At 40.4% G+C, this 21,074-nt stretch overlaps 1 protein-coding gene across 45 annotated transcripts in view; it reads left to right on the top strand.

The window, feature by feature from the left end:
* The first annotated feature begins 1,242 nt into the window (after nt 1-1,242).
* The window catches only part of LOC106803402 (uncharacterized), a 68,704-nt gene continuing 48,872 nt past the window's right edge, over nt 1,243-21,074 (top strand). For 21 of the 45 annotated variants that reach the window (XR_015555385.1, XR_015555383.1, XR_015555384.1 and 18 more), the window contains exons 1-3: nt 1,336-1,685; nt 3,587-3,640; nt 8,306-8,419. Coding sequence is in view for 4 of the 45 variants with exons in the window: in XM_087444477.1 (XP_087300603.1) it covers nt 1,377-1,685; nt 3,587-3,640; nt 8,306-8,419 (477 nt within the window). In the remaining 41 variants the exon portion in view is untranslated. The other 24 variants (XR_015555410.1, XR_015555407.1, XR_015555409.1 and 21 more) reach the window with 6 other exon arrangements.

The raw sequence follows: 21,074 nt of genomic DNA on the forward strand, positions 1-21,074 counted from the left end.
ATAATGGCCTACAATGTTTCTCTTCCTAAGGCCACAGCTCTCATAAGGATGGCCTTTTCTGCCAAGTTCTGGTAATGTTATCTATCCTCACTATAGGCCTAGTGGTGATAATGACTCCCTACCATCACTAGTTACAGGATGCTTCACCCCCCCCCACTCATGTTTTTAGAGGCTTGTTTGTTAGACTCTCCTCAAGTGTCCCATTGTTTCTTGACAATTGACACCTGTTTCTTAAGGGGACCCTGACTAATAGGTCCCCACAGCAACCCTGATCTAAACTCCATAGGGGTAGGGAATTTAATCTCTTTTATTTGTTGTTGCTATCCCAGCATCTAGAATGATGTCTATTGCACAGCAGATTTTCAATAAATGTTTGTTAAACGAACATATATTGTGACCACTTTCTCTCATTCAGGATCTTTACGTGAAAGTCTATCATGATTGATTTAATATAGTTTGACCAGCATTTTTGTGCTTTTCTTTGTAATTTGTTAAAGAATTATAAATGTCAGCAAAAAGCAAGCAAACTTATGTGCATGGAAATCCAAGATAATTAACATAAAAATTTGTTGAAACAATAAGAGAATTCAGCAAGAAACAATGTTAATGCATAAAAACCAACAGCTTTCCTATAAACATCTCTATCTGGAGCACCTGTCTTGACCCCCAATATAACCTCCACACTGGGCTCCAGGGGCGCCAGGATGGGGCTCAGGGGTCGGTGGGTCAGGTGGCTGTAAAGGAACAGGGTGGAGGTCCCGGGTTGAAAAATTATAATTTTACAGCTATATAATTTCAATCCTAAGTACTTCAGTCCTCATCCCCCTTTTTTTTTACAAAATCAATTTTCCTACATAACTCCAAAATTTTTTCACACTTCATCTAAGTAAGAGTAATTTTAATATTTTCAACATCCAATCCACATTCAAGTTTCCCCAATTATCTCCAAATGACTTATGAAAAAATGCTATTTTAATCTGGAGCCAATAGAGGACCATCCCTTGCATTTGGCGGGTAGAGTTCAAGTTTAACCCTTAACCTATTCGGGGCTCGGAGAGAATCTGGGCAGGAGACTTTTAAGAACATTGTCCTCCAGTTTTCTACTACGCGGAAACGCCAAGAGGGACTTCAAAAATGGACGCGGAGACCTATGGGAAATGTAGTCTTGAATCGTTCTGGCTCAACGCGCGGCACTCTGGGAAGGGGACGCCGATCTCCTTCTGCGCATGTGCAGCCGTAGCCCTGCCGTCTCATTCGTCGTCTCTGGACGCCAGGAAAGCGTTGGAGGTTGTCCCGGTCTGCTCGAAAAGTAAAGGGTGCGCGCCTGAGGTGAGAGTGCGGGGGACCAGCTGTGAGGGGGGCGCCTGTGCCTAGGGATGGGGGCGGGAAGTCTCTGGGACCCCGTCGCCCCCAGCGCAGGTGTGTGCGCCCGGGCGGGCCCTCGGCGGGGGGAAGGCCAGTGGGGGCCCCGGCCCTCGGGCTCCCGGGGCGCGGGTGGGGCTCAGTCCGTCAGGAGCAGGCGCCCGGGGCAGCCCGGGGTCTGCGGGGACCGTGTGCCTGGCCCCGCTGCAGCCCGACCCGAGAAAAGCACAAGTCGGCGGTGGAGGGCGGAGGAGTGCGTTTATAACGAGGACGGTGACCCCGGGTCTGCGGTGCAGCCCGAGCTCTGGAGCCTGAAAGACCCGGTAAGTCCCAGCTCTGTCACCTGTAAGCAGGGGCGACAGAAGGAAGCTAGGTAAGAGGGTTGTCATCTGAAAGTGACATTAATAATGACTGTTTCACGACGTTGTTTCGAAACTTAGATCTAAGTCATCACTTTTTTTACGCAAGTGACAGGTAGTAAGCCCTAAGTGACAACTGCTAATATAGGTGGAAGACGCTTTGTTTTTTTTTTATTGGATGGTTTAATATAATCTCACAACCACTTTAACAAAAGCTGAGGCTCAGGTTGGGGGAACGATGGGCTTGAGTCAGGAGCTAGCAGTGAGGAAGTTTGGATTCAGGGGCAGGTGTGCTTACTTCAGTCTCGGGCTTCATCTAATATCACACCTGCCTTAAACTGGCATCGCAGCCCTCACAGCGCTTAGCAAAGTGGCTCGTGCCCAAATCCCCAGGGATAGAAGGGAACGTGAATGTAGGTGGAATCCTACCATGTGTCACATTGTATCCTGGGATTTCTAGTGTCTCTTCAGGTCCCTTGGTTCAGACAGAGGTTCCTGGCCCCTTCTGCATTGTCAGGCTTTCTGTCCTGGCCCCTTCTGCATTGTCAGGCTTTCTGTCCTGGCCCCTTCTGCATTGTCAGGCTTTCTGTTGTTTAAGTCTGATGTTATAATGAATTCCAAGAGCCAGGTTTTCGCCCCTAAATGAATTTGTTTCTCACATCCATGTCCCAGTTGCCTTGAAACAGAGCAACCCTTGTGAGGTAGGAAGCAGGGGGCCTCTGTGAACAGGAGTCTCACCTGGAAGAGAGCACCCCTCTGACCTTAGACCTCTCTCCAGAGCTTCAGAGCAGAGGCAGAGAGCCCAGAAAGGAGCAGATCCTACATTTGCAGGGTCAGAAGCAGTTCTTGTCCCCCCTGCCCAGAAGGAGCCAGCTTAATGATGATGCCACCTTCAGAAGCCACCACACTGTGTGACAGTGGGCTGTTTGGGCTATCCTTGAGAAGAGCAAGGTGAGCTGGGGTGGCCCAGGGGCAGGCTGCTCAGGAAAGGCCACTTCATAGGAGAGCTTGTGAGGGCAAGGTCCGGGGGTACGGGATAACCAGGCAGAGGGGGGAATTCTGTCTCCACTCCCCTTAAATGGCCTCCACTCCCTACAGATGCTGTGCTGCTATCACAGGTGTCCATCACCATGTGTGACGCTAGTGACATTGTCCAGACGTCACAGGATCCCAGAGTGATGATGTGTGAAGGGTTTTCCAAGGTCATCTACTTCTAACTCTTTTGAAAGCTTTAAAGACATTGGGCCTGAAAGGTTCAGTGACTTGTCCAGGGAAACCCAGTTTGTTTGTGACAGTTCACTCTCTCACAGGTGAGACAAAAGCATCTTATCAAAAGGGCCTTTTGAGAAATACGTCCCAGCTGAAACAAACAATTAAAAATTCCTGCCTTAAAGCATCCCATCTCTTTTACTAGGCTTTCCATGGAATGTCTATACCAACGGTTAAATAATATTACTGAGAAGAATAGATAAATGATGCATGCTGAGTATTTTTCTGCTAAGTTAATTTTAATGAAAGAATAGTGTCTTATCCTTTGGTGTAAAGTTTAATTCAACTAATCTTCTGTTGTTTTTATTTCTTTGTGTTAGTCAGAAGGACACATGCATTATTGTGAAATCATCGAGAAAAGTTTGTGTTCACTCAGTAAAAGACTGCAGATTTAAGCCCCATGGTCATTTCATAGTCACACAAAGACAGGTGGTGCCACCTCTCCATGATCCTTCTCATGCCTTTTCAAGGCCTGGAGGGCCCTATGCCTATTGGGAGGATGATCCCCAACTGGGGTGCTGAGATTTTGGGAGGTGAATTAGGAGATGTAAGGCAGGTCAAATCTCAGGATCCCCGTCTGCTTTCTGTCCTGTCAGCTGAGCCACAGTTCTCTACACTCCCAGGAGCCACAGAAAGTGAACATCCCTCAGGTGAGCTCTTTCTTTATTCCCCACTTTATATTGTAATGAATGTATAAGGTTTAGAGGGATCCATGCATGAAATGGAGAAGGAGAAATAGAAATAGATCAAGTCAATCTTGAGGGAAAATATACCATTTTACTATTAACTGTGATGCTGGCTGTCATCTTTGGATAGATAACCTTGTCAGGACAAGTAGGTTCCCTCCAGGTACCAGTTTGTTAAGATTTCATGTTAGTCATGAATGTGCATTGAATTATATTATCTTCTGTGCATCTATTGGAATAAAGCTATAGGTTATTTCCTTTAATCTATAAATACTGTAAACAGTGTAATGGATTTTCTAATATTAATTTGAATTGCTGTATAGACCCTAGTTGCTAATAAGTGTGGTAAGTTGCTTCTTACGTATTTTCCTAGGGCTTTTTGCTAATACTATATTTAGGATTTTTATTTCTGTATCCACAAGTTGGATTTGACTATACTTTCTTGTTTCCCTGTCCTATTATGGTATCTAGGTCATAGTCTCATGAAAGGAAATGGGTGTACTTTCCTACTCTTTCTTTTCTAATAATTTAGATGAGAAAATTGTGTTACATGTAGATTTTGTGAAACTCACCTATAAATTTGGGCCTTCTGAAGACTGTTTGTGTGAAGATTTTGATTATTGAATTATTTCATTAGTCATAAACCTATACTGGATTTGTATTTTTTTCTTAGTATAACTTTTGTCATTACATTTTCATAGAAAATTGTTCATTTTTATTTATGATTTTAAATGTATTTTCATGAGCTTATGGGTAGTATTCTCTTAGAATTTCAAAATCTTTATCTGTTATATCAATAATTTCCTTTTTTGATCAGCTTTTAAATTTTATTTTAATACAAAGGCTGCTAATCTGAAAAGGACAAAATATGTTCTAGTTGGCCCAATCTGAAAACTAGAATTTCAGGGTCTGAGGGTTTTATTTTATTTTATTTTATTTTTATTTTTTTATTTTTGTGAGGAAGATCAGCCCTGAGCTAACATCCATGCCAGTCCTCCTCTTTTTTTTTGCTGAGGAAGACTGGCCCTGAGCTAACATCTGTGCCAATCTTCCTCTACTTTATGTGGGATGCCGCCACAGCATGGCCTGACCAGTGGTGTGGCGGTGCTCACCCGGGATCCGAACCTGGGCCACCAGCAGTGGAGCACAGGCACTTAACCGCTACACCACGGGGCCGACCCCCTGAGGGTTTTAATATTTTGTGCTGGCAGCGGACTCTAAAACGTTAGGAGTAGAGGAACATGCCTTTGACATGTTTGTGCTCTCTAGCTTTCCACAGCCACCTATCAGCACCTTTTGCTGACAAGACTGTCCTTTCTCCATTGAATTGCCCTGGCACCTCTGTGGGAAATCAACCAGCAATGTGTGTATGGGTCTGTTTCTGGACTCTTTTCACCTCTGATGATCTGTGTTAGTCCTTTTGCTAATACCACACTGTCTTGATGAGTGTCTCTACAGTAAGTCTTGAAATTAGGTAATGCGAGCCTTCCAACTTTATTCTTTTTTAAAATTGTTTTGGATATTCTCAGTCCTTTCCTTCTTTATAGAAAGTTTTAAAAATCAGCTTGTCTATCTCTAAAAAGCCTGCTGGGGTTGTCGTTTTGATTGTACTGAACCTATAGAATCTGTAGTATAGATCAATTTGGGGAGAGTTAACATCTTGATCATAGTGAGTCTTCCAATTCATGAACACAGGATCTCTCTCCATTTAGTTAGGTGATGTGGAGGGTTTTGAGGGTTTTGGTTTTTATTCTTTTGAGTCAAAAGGGTAGTTTTGACTTACAGTTTATTTATTTATTTTTTTTTTCCCCCCAAAGCCCCAGTAGATAGTTGTATGTCATAGCTGCACATCCTTCTAGTTGCTGTATGTGGGACGCGGCCTCAGCATGGCCGGAGAAGCGGTGCGTCGGTGCGCGCCCGGGATCGAACCCGGGCCGCCAGCAGCGGAGCGCGCGCACTTAACCGCTAAGCCACGGGGCCGGCCCATGACTTACAGTTTAAAAGAGTAACTCTGTGTACTGTTTGAAGATAAGACTCTAGTGGGGCAGTAGTGGAAGCAGGAACAATATAGGAGGCCGTTTCTGTAATCCTAGCAAGAAATGATGATCATAAGGGTGTTAGTTACTTTGAAGTGGTCAGGTTGTGGATGTAGTTGAAGGTAGAGCCAACAGTCGGAGAACGTGCATTTCTTCCCTACAGCCTTGCAAATAGAGTGTATCAAACTTTGAATTTTTACCAGTGTGGTTTAAAAATGATCTCTCAGTTTAGTTTTATAAGCTTTGCTCTCCTCATGAGTGAGGTGGAACATCTTTTTTTGTTTGTAGTTCATCTATATTTTTTTGTTGTTGAACTCTTTATCCCTTACTCGTTTTCCTATCGCTGTGCTGATTTTTTTGTGTGTGCGTGTGTGCGTGTGTGTGTGTGAGGCAGGGTGGCCCTGAGCTAACATCTGTTGCCAATCTTCCTCTTTTTGCTTGAGGAAGATTGTCCCTGAGCTAACATCTGTGCCAGTTTCCCTCTACTTTGTATGTGGGATGCCACCACAGGATGGCTTGATGAGTGGTGTGTAGGTCTGTGCCCAGGATACGAACCCACGAACCCCAGGCCGCCAAAGTGGAGCACACGAATTTAACCGCCATGCCACTGGGCCGGCCTCTTGCTGTGCTGATTTTAATGACTGTATCCAGTATATCTTCATATCCCTTTTCTGTGCTATAAATTGCACAGTTTTCCTGCAGTTTTTTGTATTTTTGCTTTGCTCATGATTTTTTTTTTTGTGCCATAAAGACATTTGATTTTTATATTGTTAAGCAGTTTTGTCTTTTCCGATTCCTGGATTTTCAGGCATAGTTGGGTATTTCCCACTCTAACTTTGTAAAATCATTGTTCTGTGTAGTCTTGTAGAATGTGATTTTATTTTTTACATTTAGATCTAGAATGCATTTTAATTTTGTCCTGCTCTGTGATGTGAGAGAGATCTGTCTTTTCCCAGACGGCCTCTAGCTGTCCCCATGATATTAGTGTCCAGCTTTTCCACACTCATTTGTATGATGTCACCTGTATTCAAACAGGAAGTTTACTCTGTTAGTTGTTCTCCCCACCACACACTTTGTTCCAGGTCTTGTTCACTGGAAGCTTGGATGTCTTTCTGGGCCCTCATCAGCACCCTGCTCCTTCTCCCCACTTCTCTGCATTAGATTGTGGGCAGCATTGTCCTGTTTTTCTTATCTAATACGATCTTACTCTCTTCCAGCATTTGTTCAAATTTTCAGGCCTTCTGCTGGGACATTTCTCTGTATTCCTTTTTTGTCGTGGTTTTATAGTAGCTTTTATATTTTACCTGAGCATGTTTTTGGAGGTCGGGGTTGTAAATGTTTGTGCTCAGTCTATTCCCTTGAACTAGAGAAATCATTTATGCTTCTAACTCTCTCTTCTCTTAATTTCCAGTACTCTAATCTTTCTGATTTCTCTTTCCAACGTTTAGAAATTCCTTCTCAACTTTCGTGGCCTATTCTTTTTCCACCTGCCTCTTAAATTTTGCTCTTCCCTTGATTTCTGTACTTAGTCCTTTTCTGTCTTCAGTATCTATGTTCTTTCTGAGCCAGCCCTTTTTCTCTAATGACTTCAGTTACCATCTTGATGACTAATGTCTCTTAAATCCTTATTTGCATTTTAGACCTACCTCTCTGTTCCAGAATTATGCAACAACAGTGAAATAAGTAATTTCATCTGTGTGTTCCACAGGGGTTTTGAGTGCAAAGGAAAAACATCTGCCTTGCTACGACCCAACCTCTGACTCTTATTTATTCTGCCAGTCTCTTTGTATGGCATCAGCATCTACCCAGTTGCTTGTGCAGCATCTCTGTGTATAGCTGCACAAGAAAATAATGACCATGTTTTGTTTCCTATAGTTTAGTTTCCCATTCTTTATCTTTGTTGCTTTGCCTTAATATTTGTAATCTCTTAAATTAGGTCTTTTGTTTTGCTGCTTAAGACATTGTCCACTATTTGTCATAACTGGGGATGCTAGTGGCATCTAGTCAGTAGAAGACAGGGATACTGATAAAGATCCTAAAATACACAGGACAGTCTTCCACAAAAAATAGCATCATCCGGTCCACAGTGTCAGTAGTGCCAAGTTGAAGAATGCTCAGTGTTCTAGAGCATTGCTGAAGTATGAATCTGGTCGTGTATAATACTTCCCAGGCTTACATGTATTTCTTTGTTGGTTCCCTATTACCCCAGAAGAGATCTCCAGGTTGGGGTGTGTATATTTTGCAGAGTGCTCAGCATAATCTGTTGGTGTATGGGAAGTGTATACAGGAATCCTATTTATAATAACTTCACCTAAAAAAATAAGGCACTAAGCTTTCTCATTGTATTAAGTGACAATATTTGTGTATAAATTAAAACAAATATGAATAAATCAGAGCGTGAGAATAATTTTTTTTACTAAGTGTGTATGTCTCTTGTAAGTGTAAGACAGAGTTAGGGCCGTGGTAGTTATCCTTTATAGTATTTTGTTTTAAACTCTGAACAGTAAACATAGTAAAACTTAGTTTCCAGAAATATTTTCCATGTACCTGATTCTGGACCCTCCAGAAATTGATTAGAAATGTGCTGTTACAGGTCCCAGTGTCATTCAGGGACGTGACTGTGGAGTTCACCAGGAGGAGTGGCAGCAGGTGGGCCCTGTACAGAGATGTGATGAGGCTGGAGAGCTACAGCCACCTCGTCTCTGTGGTGAGTAACCCTTACCATGCAACTCCCTTTAGTCTGCAAATTCTGTTTTTTCTTTTTTAAGTGTTAATCACTTTCGTGGAGATGTATTTAATGGAAAATAAAACTCAGCACTTTCAGTGTATAAGTCAGTGAGTTTTGAAAAATTATACAGTTGATGACCATCATCAAAATCATGATTTGGAATATTTCCGTCATCCCAGAAAGATCCTTGTACCCCTTTGCAGTAAGTCCCCTCCCTCCACCCCTACCTCTCAGACCCCTCAGAGCAATCACTGGTCTGCTTTCCATTGCAGTAGTTTTGCCTTCTCTTGACTTTCATATAAATGGAATCATAAAGTATATTCTCTCTTTTGTCTGGCTTCTTTCACTTAGAAGAATACTTTTGAGACTCGTGCATGTGTGTGTATCGCTAGTTTATTCTTTCTGTCCTGAGTAGTGTTCCTTTGTGTGCATAAACCACAGTTTATCATCCTTTCAGTTGATAGACACGTGGGTTTTTTTTCAATTTGGGGCTATTGTGAAATAAAGATGCTATGAACATTCACATACAAGTCTTTGTGTTGACATGTTTTCGTTTCTCTTATGTAAATACCTGGCGGGGGGGCTTGCTGGGTCTTTTGGTAAGTTTATATGTAACTGTAGGAGAAACTGCCAAATATTTCCAAGCTGGCTGTACTGTTTTTCATGCCCATAAGCAATGTCTGAGAGTTCTCATTGCTTTCTGGTTACCAACAGATGCTTTGGTAACTCTTATTATTTTTAAACATTCTAGTTGGTATATGGTTGTATCTTACTGAGTTTTAATTTGCATTTCCCTGGTGACTAACAATGTTGAACCTCTTTTTGTATGCGTTTTAACCATTCATAATCTCCTTTAATGAAGTGTCTGATCAAATCTTTAGCCCGTTTTTTGTTTAATTTATTGGTTTTTTGGTCTTATTGTTGAGTTGAAGAAGTTCAGACCTTTATCAAATGTGTTTTGCAAACTTTTTTTCTCCATCTCTGGCTTGCATTTTTAAAGCAATCTTTTTTTTTTTTAAAGATTTTATTTATTCATTTTTTTCCCCCCAAAGCCCCAGTAGACAGTTGTATGTCATAGGTTCACATCCTTCTAGTTGCTGTACGTGGGACTCGGCCTCGCGTTGGACGGAGAAGTGGTGCCTTGGGGCGTGCCCGGGATCCGAACCCGGGCCGCCAGCATCAGAGCGCACGCACTTAACCGCTAAGCCACGGAGCCGGCCTGGCTTGCATTTTTAAGAAGAAAATGTTATCGGATTGTTTTTGGTTTTTACACATACTTTTAAAAAACCTTTATATGACATAATTATAGATTCACAGGAATTAGCACAGTTGTATTCTTCACAAGTTTCTCCCAATGGTTATGTCTTACATAACTATAATATAGTTTACTCAACACCAGTAAATAGACGTTGGTACAATGTGTGTGAATAGCTCTGTGCCATTTTATCACATGTGGAGATTCGTGTAACACCACCAGAATGAAGATGCAGAACTATTCTATCAGCACAAAGATTTCTCTCATGCTTCCTCTTCGTAATTATACCCATCCCTTCTCCCACACCTTCCCTGATCTCTGCCCACTACTGATCTGCTCTGCATCTCTATAATTGTGCCATTTCAGGAACGTTATATAGATGGAATCAGAGTATTTGATGTGAGATTGGGATCCATCCAAGTTGTAGTGTGTATCAATTGTGTTATTTCTTTTATTACCACATAGTATTCCACTGTATGAATGTATCATAGTTTGTTTAGCCATTCACCTATTGAAGGACATTTTGCTTGTTTCTAATTTTTGGCTGTTATAAATAAAGCTGCTGTGAACAATCATGTTCAGGTTTTTGTGTGAACATAAATTATTTTCTCTGGGATAAATGCCCAGGAGTGTGATTAGGGTTGTATGGTAAGTATATATTTTGTTCTTTAAGAAACTACCAAAGGACCGGCCCCGTGGCGTAGTGGTTAAGTGCGTACGCTCCGATGCAGGTGGCCTGGGTTCGGATCCCGGGCGCGCACAGACGCACTGCTTCTCCGGCCATGCTGAGGCCGCGTCCCACATACAGCAACTAGAAGAATGTGCAACTATGACATACAACTGTCTACTGGGGCTTTGGGGGAAAAATAAATAAATAAATAAAATTATTAAAAAAAAAAAAAGAAACTGCCAAAGTATCTTGCAGAATGGTTGTACCATTTTGCATTTCCACCAGCAGTGTATTGAAATCCAGTTACTTCCTATCCTTCCTAGTACGTGATACTGTCACTATTTTTTTATTGAGGTAACGTTGCTGTATAACATTATATAAATTTCAAGTGTACATCGTTTTTTCGACTTCTATATAGATTACATTGTGTTCACCACCAAAAGTCTAGTTTTTGCCATCTGTCACTGTACAAATGTGCCCCTTTACTTCATTGTGCCCTCCCCCGACCCCCCTTCCCCTGTGGTGACCACTAATCTGTTCTCTGTATCTTGGTGTTTGTTGTTGTTTTTTTTATCTTCCACATATGAGTGAAATCATATGGTGTTTACCTTTCTACGTTTGTCTTATTTCACATAGCATATTACCCTCAAGGTCCATTTATGTTGTCACGAATGGCAAAATTTCATCTTTTTTTTATGGTTGAGTAGTATTCCATTGTATATATACCACATCTTCTTTATCCATTCTTCCATTGATGAGCACTTAGGTTATGTCCAAATCTTGGCTATAGTGAATAATGCTGCCATGAACATAGGGGTGTATATATCTTTTCTAAATAGTGTTTTCGTATTCTTTGGATAAGTACCCATAAATGGAAGAGCTGGATCATATGGTAATTCTATTTTTAATTTTTTGAGGAATTTTCATACTGTTTTCCATAGTGGCTGCACCAATTTACATTCCCACCAGCGGTGTATGAGGGTTCCCTTTTCTCCACATCCTCACCAACACTTATTACTTCTTGTCTTTTTAATAATAGCCATTCTGATGGGCATGAAGTGATACCTCATTGTGGTTTGCATTTCCCTAAAAATTAGTGATGTTGAACATCTTGTCATGTACCTATTGACTATCTGTATATCTTCTTTGGAAAAATGTTCAGATCCTCTGCCCATATTTTGATTTTGTTTTTTTGTTGTTGAGTTGTATGAGTTCTTTATATATTTTGGGTAGTAACCCCTTATCAGATAAATAATTTGCTGATATCTTCTCCCAATTGGTAGGTTGTCTTCTCATTTTTTGATGGTTTCCTTTGCCTTGCAGAAGCTTTTTAGTTTGATGTAGTCCCATTAGTTTATTTTTTCTTTTGTTTCCCTTACCTGAGGAGACATATTCAAAAAGATACTGCTAAGACTGATGTCAAAAAGCGTACTGCCTGTTTTCTTCTAGGAGTTTTATGGTTTGGTCTTACATTCAAGTCTTTAATCCATTTTGAGCTCATTTTTATGTATGGTGTAAGATAATGGTCTACTTTCATTCTTTTGCATGTGGCTGGCCCATTTTTCCAATACCATTTATTGAAGAGACTTTCCTTTCTCCATTGTTATGTTTTTGGCTCCTTTGTTGAAAATTGGCTGTCCATAAATGTGTGAGTTTATTTCTGGGCTGTCAGTTCTTTTTATTTTTTTATTTTTTGTGAGGAAGATCAGCTCTGAGCTAACATCCATGCCAATCCTCCTCTTTTTGCTGAGGAAGACTGGCCCTGAGCTAACATCGTGCCGATCTTCCTCCACTTTATGTGGGACGCCACCACAGCATGGCCTGATAAGTGGTGCGTCGGTGCGCGCCCGGCATCCGAACCCAGGCCGCCAGCAGCGGAGCGCGAGCACTTAACTGCTATGCCATGGGGCCGGCCCCTGGGCTGTCAGTTCTGTTTCATTTATCTGTGTGTCTGTTTTTCTGCCAGTACCATGCTGTTTTGATTACTACAGCTTTGTAGTATATTTTGAAATCAGGGAATGTGATGCCTTCAGCTTTCTTCTTTTTTCTCTGGATTGCTTTTGCTATTTGGGGACTTTTGTTGTTCTGTATAAATTTTAGGAATCTTTGTTCTATTTCCATGAAAAATGTCATTGGAGTTTTGATAGAGATTGTATTGAATCTGTAGATTGCTTTAGGTAAGATGGACTTTTTAACATGTTAATTCTTCCAATCCATGAGCACAGAATATCTTTCCATTTATTTAAGTCTTCTTCAGTTTCTTTCAACCATGTCTTATAGTCTTCATTGTATAGATCTTTCACTTCCTTGGTTAAATTTATTCCTAGCTATTTAATTCTTTTTGTTGCGATTGTAAATGGGATTGTATTCTTGACTTCTCTTTCTGGTAGTTTGTTTTTAGTTTTTTGGTGGATTCTTTAGGGTTTTCTATATATAAAATCTTGTCATCCACAAATAGTGACAGTTTTACTTTTTCCTTTCCAATTTGGATACCTTTTATTTATTTTTCTTGCCTAATTGCTCTGGCAGGACTTCCAGTACTCTGCTGAATAAGAATGGCAAGAGTGGGCATCCTTGTCTTGTTCCTGTTCTTTGAGGGATAGCTTTCAGTTTTTTGCCATTGAGTATAATGTTACCTGTGGGTTTGTTGTATATGGCCTTTATTATGTTGCAGTACTTTCCTCTATACTTATTTTATTGAGCGTTATTATCATAAATGGATGCTGAATCTTGTTGACTGCTTTCGCTGCATCTATTGGGATGACAATGTGATTTTTATTCTTCATTTTTTTAGTATGGTGTATCACCTTGATTGATTGTGGATGTTGAACTAATATCTAATATCCCTGGAATAAATCCCACTTGATCATGGTGTATGATCCTTTTAATGTATTATTGTAATCAATTTGCTAATATTTTGTTGAGGATTTTGGCATCTATGTTCATCAGTGATATTGGGCTATAATTTTCTTTTTTTGTGTTGTTCTTGTCTGGTTTTGGTATCAGAGTAATGTTGGCTTCATAAAATGAGTTAGGAAGTGTGCTATCCTCTTCAGTTTTTTTGCTAGAGTTTGAGAAGGACAGGTATTAAATCTTCTTTGAATGTTTGGTAGAATTCAATAGAGAAGCCATTTGGTCCTGGAATTTTGTTTTTTGGGAGGTTTTTAGTTACTATTTCAATCTCCTTACTAGTGGTTGATCTGTTCAGATTCTCTATTTCTTCTTGATACAGTTTTTGGATGTTGTATGATTCTAAGAATTTATCCATTTCTTCTAGGTTATCCAATTTGTTGATGTATAGCTTTTCATAGTATTGTCTTATAATCCTTTGTATTTCTGTGATATCGGTTGTGATTTCTTCTCTTTCCTTTCTGATTTTATTTATTTGAGCCTTCTCTCTCTTTTTTCTCAGTGAGTCTAGGTAAAGGTTTGTCCATTTTGTTTATGTTTTCAAAGAACCAGCTCTTAGTTTCATTGATCTTTTTTATTGTCTTTTTGGTCTCTATTTTGTTTATTTCAGCTCGGATTTTTATTATTTCCTTTCTTCTACTGACTTTGGGCTTCGTTTGTTCTTCTTTTTCTGATTCTTTTAGATGTAGTGTTAGATTGTTTATTTGAGATTTTTCCTGTTTCTCGAGGTAGGCCTGTATTACTATAAACTTCCCTCTTAGTACTGCTTTTGCTGCATCCCATAGATTTTGGTACATTGTATATTCATTTTCATTTGTCTCTAGGTATTTTTTGATTTCTCCTTTAATTTCGTTTTTGGTTCAATAGTTAATCAATAACATGTTGTTTAGTCTCCACAGATTTGTGGCTTTTCCAACTTTCTTCTGGTGGTTGATTTCTAGTTTCATACCATTGTGGTTGGAAAAGATGCTTGATATAATTTCAGTCTTCTTAAATTTATTGAGAGTTGTTTTGTTTCCCCCAAAATTTATTCTTTAAATAAGCTCTCTGCTTCCTTTCCTTCTCTTCTCCTTCTGCGATACCCCATAATTATCATTATGTTGCTTTTCCTAATTGAGTCAGATATTTCTCATAGAATTTCTTCATTTTTTTTTTTTTCTATCTTTAAGGATGTTCCATGTGCACTTGAGAAGAGTGTGTATTCTGCTGCTTTTGGTTGGAACGTTATATATGTATCTCTTAAATCCATCTGGTCTAGTATTTCATTTAAGGTCGATGTTTCCTTGTTGATTTTCTGTCTGGATGATCTATCCATTGATGTAAGTGGGATATTAAAGTCCCCTACTATTATTGTGTTGCTGTCAATTTCTCCCTTTAATAGTTAATACTGCCCTGTTAATAGTTGTTTTATATACTTTGGTGCTCCTATGTTAGGTGCATGTATATTAATAAGCGTTATGTCTTCTTGATAGATTGTCTCCTTTATCTTTATATATATAATGCCTATCTTTGTCTGTTGTTTTCTTTTTTGGCTTGAAGTCTATTTTGTCTGATAGAATTATGGCTACAGCTGCTTTCTTTTGGTTGCCATTTGCTTGGAGTATCATCTTCCATCCCCATCTCTTCACTCTGAGCCTGTGTTTGTCTTTCTTTAGAGCTGAGATGGGTCTCCTGGAGGCAGCATTTTGTTGGGTCTTTTTAAAAATATATCCAGCCACTCTGTCTTTTGATTGGTGAATTCAGTCCATTTACACTTAGGGTAATTACTGATATATAGGGATTTAATACTGCCATTTTATCTTTTGTTTTCTGGTTGCTCTATATTTCCTTTGTTTCTTTTTCCTCGCGTTTCTCTCTACCATTTCAGTTTGATGGTTTTTGTTGATGTCTTTCTCAGTTTTATCTTTTTTTATGTTTCATGACTCTGCTCTGAATTTTTGTTTTGTGGTTACCAAGAGGTTTGTATAAAAGGTCTCGTAGATGAGATAGTCCTTTTTCTGTTGATAGCATTTTTTCTTCATTTGCCTATACAGGTTCTGTCCTTTTCTTCTTCCCCTGCTATCTTTTGTTGTCACAAATTATTTCTTTTTGTATTGTGAATATGTTACCAAATTGGAGTGGTTATAGTCATTTTTAATGCTTTCTTTCTATTTAACCTTTATGTTATAAGTGTTTACTCCCCTATTCTAATATGTATTTGTAGTTTTCTGATTCTCTCTCTGTATCACCTTGGTTAAAGCTTTGTCTACCTTTGCCTTTTCGTTTCATGTAGGAGAGCTCTTTTTAACATTTCTTGTAAGGCAGGTCTAGTGGTGATGAATTCCCTCAGTTTTTGTTTGTTCCTCAGACTCTATTTCTCCTTCATATTTGAAAGATAACTTTGCTGGATCAAGTATTCTTGGCTGACAATTTTTATCTTTCAATATTTTGAATATATCATTCCACTCTCTCCTGGCCTGTAGAGTTTCTGCTGAGAAGTCTGCTGATAGCCTAATGGGGGTTCCTTTGTAAGTTATTTTCTTCTCTCTGGCCTCCGTTAACATTCTTTGTCATTGACTTTTGACAGTTTTAATATAATGTGTCTTGGAGAAGGTCTTTTTACGTTGAGATAATTAGATGTTGTGTCAGCTTCCTGTACTTTTATATTCAGTTCGTTCCCCAGGTTTGGGAAATTCTCTGCCATTATTTCTTTAAATAAGCTCTCTGCTTCCTTTCCTTTTATTCTCCTTCTGGGATACCCCATAATTATCATTATGTTGCTTTTCCTAATTGAGTCAGATATTTCTCATGTAGAGAAATAAATTTTCTTTCTTTTTTTTTTTTTTTTTTTAAGTCTTGGTTCTCTCTCCTCTTCCACGGGAATCATTTCTAGATTTATATCTTCGAGTTCACTAATTCTCTTTCCCGTGGAAACATGATCTGTTCTATTGCCAATGTTTTCTGCTTTATTCTTCATCTCATTTATTGAGTTCTTCAGCTCCAGAAGTTCTGTTTGGTTCTTTTTCAGTTTCAGATTCTCTGGTGAAGTACTCCTTCTGTTCATTAATTTTTATTCCTGAGCTCACTGAACTGTCTTTCTGAGTTTTCTTATAGCTTGTTGAGTTTTTCATGACAGCTATTATAAGTTCTCTGTCAGTTAGATCACAATCTTCTGTGACTTCAGGTTTGGCTTCTGGAGAATTGTCATTTTCCTTTTGTGATACCATGTTACCATAATTTTTCATGGTGCCTGATGAGTTGTTCTTCTGCCGGCCCATTTGTATTAATGAACATCTTTCTTATTTGGGTAAGGCTTTGGTTACTTTGATTCTGAGCTAGTTCTGGTTGTATTTGAGGGCCAGTGCTTTCCACCCACCACTGCCTCTTCCAGAGGTTATATCAGTGCCCTCGTTGTGCTGCTTGTGCTTCCGAGGTTGCTGGTGCCTTTCTGCTTCCGGTGTCACTGCAGTTATAGGCATCGCCGCTGGGGTCACCAGGATGTTGGGCACCTCTGCTCTTTCTAGGGTCATTTGGGTTATCAGTTTCCTCACTGCGGTGGGGGGAGGGAGAGACTGAGGTGGACGCCAGGGTCACAGATACCTCTGCCACATCCAGGGTTGTTGGCTTCGCAGGTGCTGCTGCTGTGGGTGGGGGGACTGGGGTTGTGCTGGGGGAACTGGGGTCACGGGCTCTAGTGTCATTACTACTGCGTTCTCCATGGCCTTTGGTGCTGCTACAGCCAGGGGTCCAATGCTGCAGCTGGGGGGCTGCTGCTATGCACGTCACTTCCACTGATATCCCTGGATTTTCTGGAGGTGTTGGCACTGCCACTGCCAGGGGCCCTGGGTTCGCAGGTGTTACTGCCGTTGCCGGGTGGGCTGGGGTTGTGGGCATCGCTGCCACCACCACAGGGGGAGAGGTACCTGGGTCACAGGCACCACCGCGGTTCTTGGAGCCTCCAGTTGCAAGCACCGCCACATTTTCTGGAGGCTCTGGTCTTGGGCATAGCCACAGTTCCTGGAGCCTCCTGTCTTGGGAGCTGCCTCTGCTGCTCCCCTAGTTCCAGCGCCTCCACGTGGTCCAGTCCACTCACCGTCAGAGGTATAGATGTATGGATCTCTCAGGCATTCTAGCGTGCTGTGCAGAGGATCCTTTGTTGGTCTGTGGATGTCCTATTGGAGCAAAAGGAGCAACTCACTCTGCCACAATGCTGACATCACTCTGTATTGTCACTATTTTTTGTATTAGTCATTGTGATAGGTGTATAATGATATCTCATCATGGTCTTAATTTGCGTTTCTTTAATGGCTAGTGAAGTTAAATATCTTTTCATGTGCTCATATGCCATCTATATATCCTTAGATGGTAAAATGTCTGTTCATGGCTTTTGCACATTTTTTCCATCTTATTGGTATAATGAGAAATAAAAATTTTATATATTTAGGGTGTACAGCTTGATGTTTTGATATACATATACATTGTGAATTAATTGCCACTATCAAGCTAATTAACATATACGTCACCTGATAGTTCTTTTATTTTCTGTGTGGGAAGAACGCTTAAGATCTACCCTCTTGGCAAATTTCAAGAATACTGTACAGTATTATTAACTATAGTCACATTGCTGCTGTACATTAGATCTCCATAGCATCTTGCATTACTGAACTTTATACCCCTTGACCAACATCTGCATTCCTCATCTCCCCAGTTCTGGAAACCACCATTCTACTCTCTGTTTCTATAAGTTTAACTGTTTTAGATTCCACTGTGATCATGCAATATTTGTCTCTTTGTGTCTGGCTTATTGCATTTATTTATTTATTTATTTATTTTTTTTTAAAGATTTTTATTTATTTATTTTTTCCCCCCAAAGCCCCAGTAGATAGTTGTGTGTCACAGCTGCACATCCTTCTAGTTGCTGTATGTGGGATGCGGCCTCAGCATGGCCGGAGAAGCAGCGCGTCAGTGTGAGCCCGGGATCCGAACCCGGGTCGCCAGCAGTGGAGCGCACTCACTTAACCACCAAGCCACGGGGCCGGCCCCTGGCTTATTGCATTTAGCATAATGTCCTCAAGGTTTATCCACGTTGGGGCAAATGTCAGGATTTACTTTCTTTGTTTGGCTGAATAATATTCCATTGTATGTATATATACCACATCTTCTTTAATCATTCTCCCATCAATGGACATTTAGATTGTTTCCATATCTTGGCTATTTTGAATAATGTTGCAGTGAACATGGGGGTGCAGATATCTCTTTGAGATCTTAATTTCATTTCCTTTGGGTACATACCCAGAGGTGGAATAGCTGGATCATAGGGTAGTTCTATTTTTAGTTTCCTGAGGAACCTCCATACTGTTTTCACTAATGGCTCTACCCATTTACATTCCTACCGACAGTGTACAGGGTTCTGTTTTCTCCACATCCTCACCAACATTTATCTTTTATCTTTTTCATAATCATCATTCTCTAACAGGTGTGAGGTGATAAGTCATTGTGGTTTTGATTTGCATTTCCCTGATGATTAGTGACGTTGAGCACGTTTTTGTATACTTGGCCATTTGTATGGCTTCTTTTGAGAAATGTCAGCTCAGGTGCTTTGCCCATTTTTTAAATCTGGTTTTTTGCTTTTTTGTTGTTGAGTTGTATGACTTTCTTATATATTTTGGAAATTTACCCCTTATAATTATTATTATAATTTGCAAATATTTTCTCCCATTCCATAAGTTGCCTTTTCACTCTGTTGATTCTTTCCTTTGCTGTGCAGAAGCTTTTTAGTTTGATGCAATCTCACTTGTCTATTTTTGCTTTTGTTTCCTGTGTTTTGGTGTTATATCCAAAAACCATTGCCAAGATGGATGTCAAGGTGTTTTTTCCCTATGTTTTCTTCTAGGAGTTGCCAAGGTCTCCAGTGACTTCCTTATTGTTAAACCTAATGCACACCTTTCTATCTTTGTCTCACTTGGCCGCACAGCAGCTGTGGATGATGATAACGTCCTCTTGGAGACACTCTCTTTACTAAACTTTCATAACTCAGTAGTCTCATGATTTCCCTCCTGTGTATATTCGATTGTAGTACATTGTCTTGGATTTTACAAAGGCATCCAAACTCAACACTCCCAGACTGAACTCACAGTCTTTCTCTGCAGATACTTTTCCTCCTATGTTCTCCTTCAGAATGAATGCCTCCCCTTTGCATGGATGCTAAAGCTAATGACTCAGGCAACATCTTTGAATATCCTTTTTCCCTCAGTACCCAGTCTCTCATCCCATCACCAACCAGTCAGTCAGTGCTGATTATCACAGTCCCTAAATAGCTCTCAAATACTTCTACTTTTCTGCATCCTTTCTGAAACCACGCTAGTCCAAGTAACCAACTAAATAACTGGATGACCTTAATGACTTCATGCCTCTAAGCCTCAATTTCCTAGTTTGTAAAATGAGGCAGTTAGAATGAACACCAAATTTTTTCCTTCTCTATATTCTGTGATTATAAAAATTTAAAACCAAGGAGAGGCTCAGGGCAAAATCAGTTCCAGTGCTTTGGGAGACCATCTCACTTTCTCCATTTAAATTAAATATTGGGATGACCGAGATTATGCCTCATATCCTCCCATAGCACTGCTCTTAAGGACAATCTCAGGGTCTTCAAGACAACTTTATATAATAAGGCCCTTTCTCTAAAATAGGGATCTGCCTTATGCCATGTTTTGAGATGTAGAAAATATTTTAGAATGAGATTCTAATGTTGGTAACAGATTTATCTACCTTGCTTTGTGAATTCATCTGAAAGCTTCTATTCTTGAAAATGTCCCATGTGGGGAGAAAAAAAGTCCCGTATAAAGCTTTAGTCTGTCTTTGTTGACTACCTCTTGAGTGTATATAAACAACCTGGATTACAGGAAAATGTTGATGGAAATTTGGGGGAGGGGCAGTGATAAAGGAGTTTGGTTGGTTTTCAGCATTGCTAAGGTCAAAATGAAAGCATTGTAAAAGAAGAGTAAAGATTTAGGTCAGGGCTTTCTATGGAAAAAAAATTAAAAACCATAAGCAGGTGGAAAAAGTTAAGTGACACAGTATGGCAGATTCCACTAATGAGTTTAATAGGCAGCCATTTTAATGGCAGAGAGAGTAGATTGCAAAGTGAGAAGTTGGGAAAATTCAAGGGGCAAGAGCCAGAAAAGCAAGGGGTCCCTTCCTGCCCTGAGGATTCTTTTGGTTCTGAAGTATCTTAGCCCAGAAGAGTGAGGACCTGGGGAGGATGTCATAGATCCTCTAAAAGGAGCATCCATCAACTGGAGGAAGATGTGCCATCTCTCTCTAAAGCTCATTAGCAGATTGAAAGTGGGACCCTGCATTACTCTGATTAGGATTAATTTTCTAATTCTAGGGATGGAACTCTTCTCTACGTGAGTCAGCCTTCACACAAAAACACAGACTCCCCTGGTGTGGATAAAACACAAGTAACCTTTACTGCTGCCTCCCAACTTCCCAGGACCTAGTGGGAAGGAAAAGGGAGGTTCTCTAGCAAAGAGGGTAGGTAAGGGTTGGAGTTTTCCAGCTCTCCAAGCCAGGTGCAGGTTCCACGAATGGGGGAGAAATATGATTCCATCTTTCTGGTAGCCTGAGACTTTGGGAAAACTGGGTCCTTCTGATGTGGTTAGGGAAGACATGGTACTTCCAACAGCCGCTGCAGCAGGGCCCCAGCAACATCACAGATGAGATGAGGAACCTGTTACCTCAGAGCCTCCCAGGGAGAGGGCATTTGGGCTCCTACCATTTACTGGGATAACTGATTCATGGACCTTTGGAAAATGCCA

The sequence above is a fragment of the Ceratotherium simum genome, chromosome 20, assembly GCF_057802395.1.
Source record: "Ceratotherium simum simum isolate JZ-2026a chromosome 20, ASM5780239v1, whole genome shotgun sequence".
Classification (NCBI taxonomy): domain Eukaryota; kingdom Metazoa; phylum Chordata; class Mammalia; order Perissodactyla; family Rhinocerotidae; genus Ceratotherium; species Ceratotherium simum.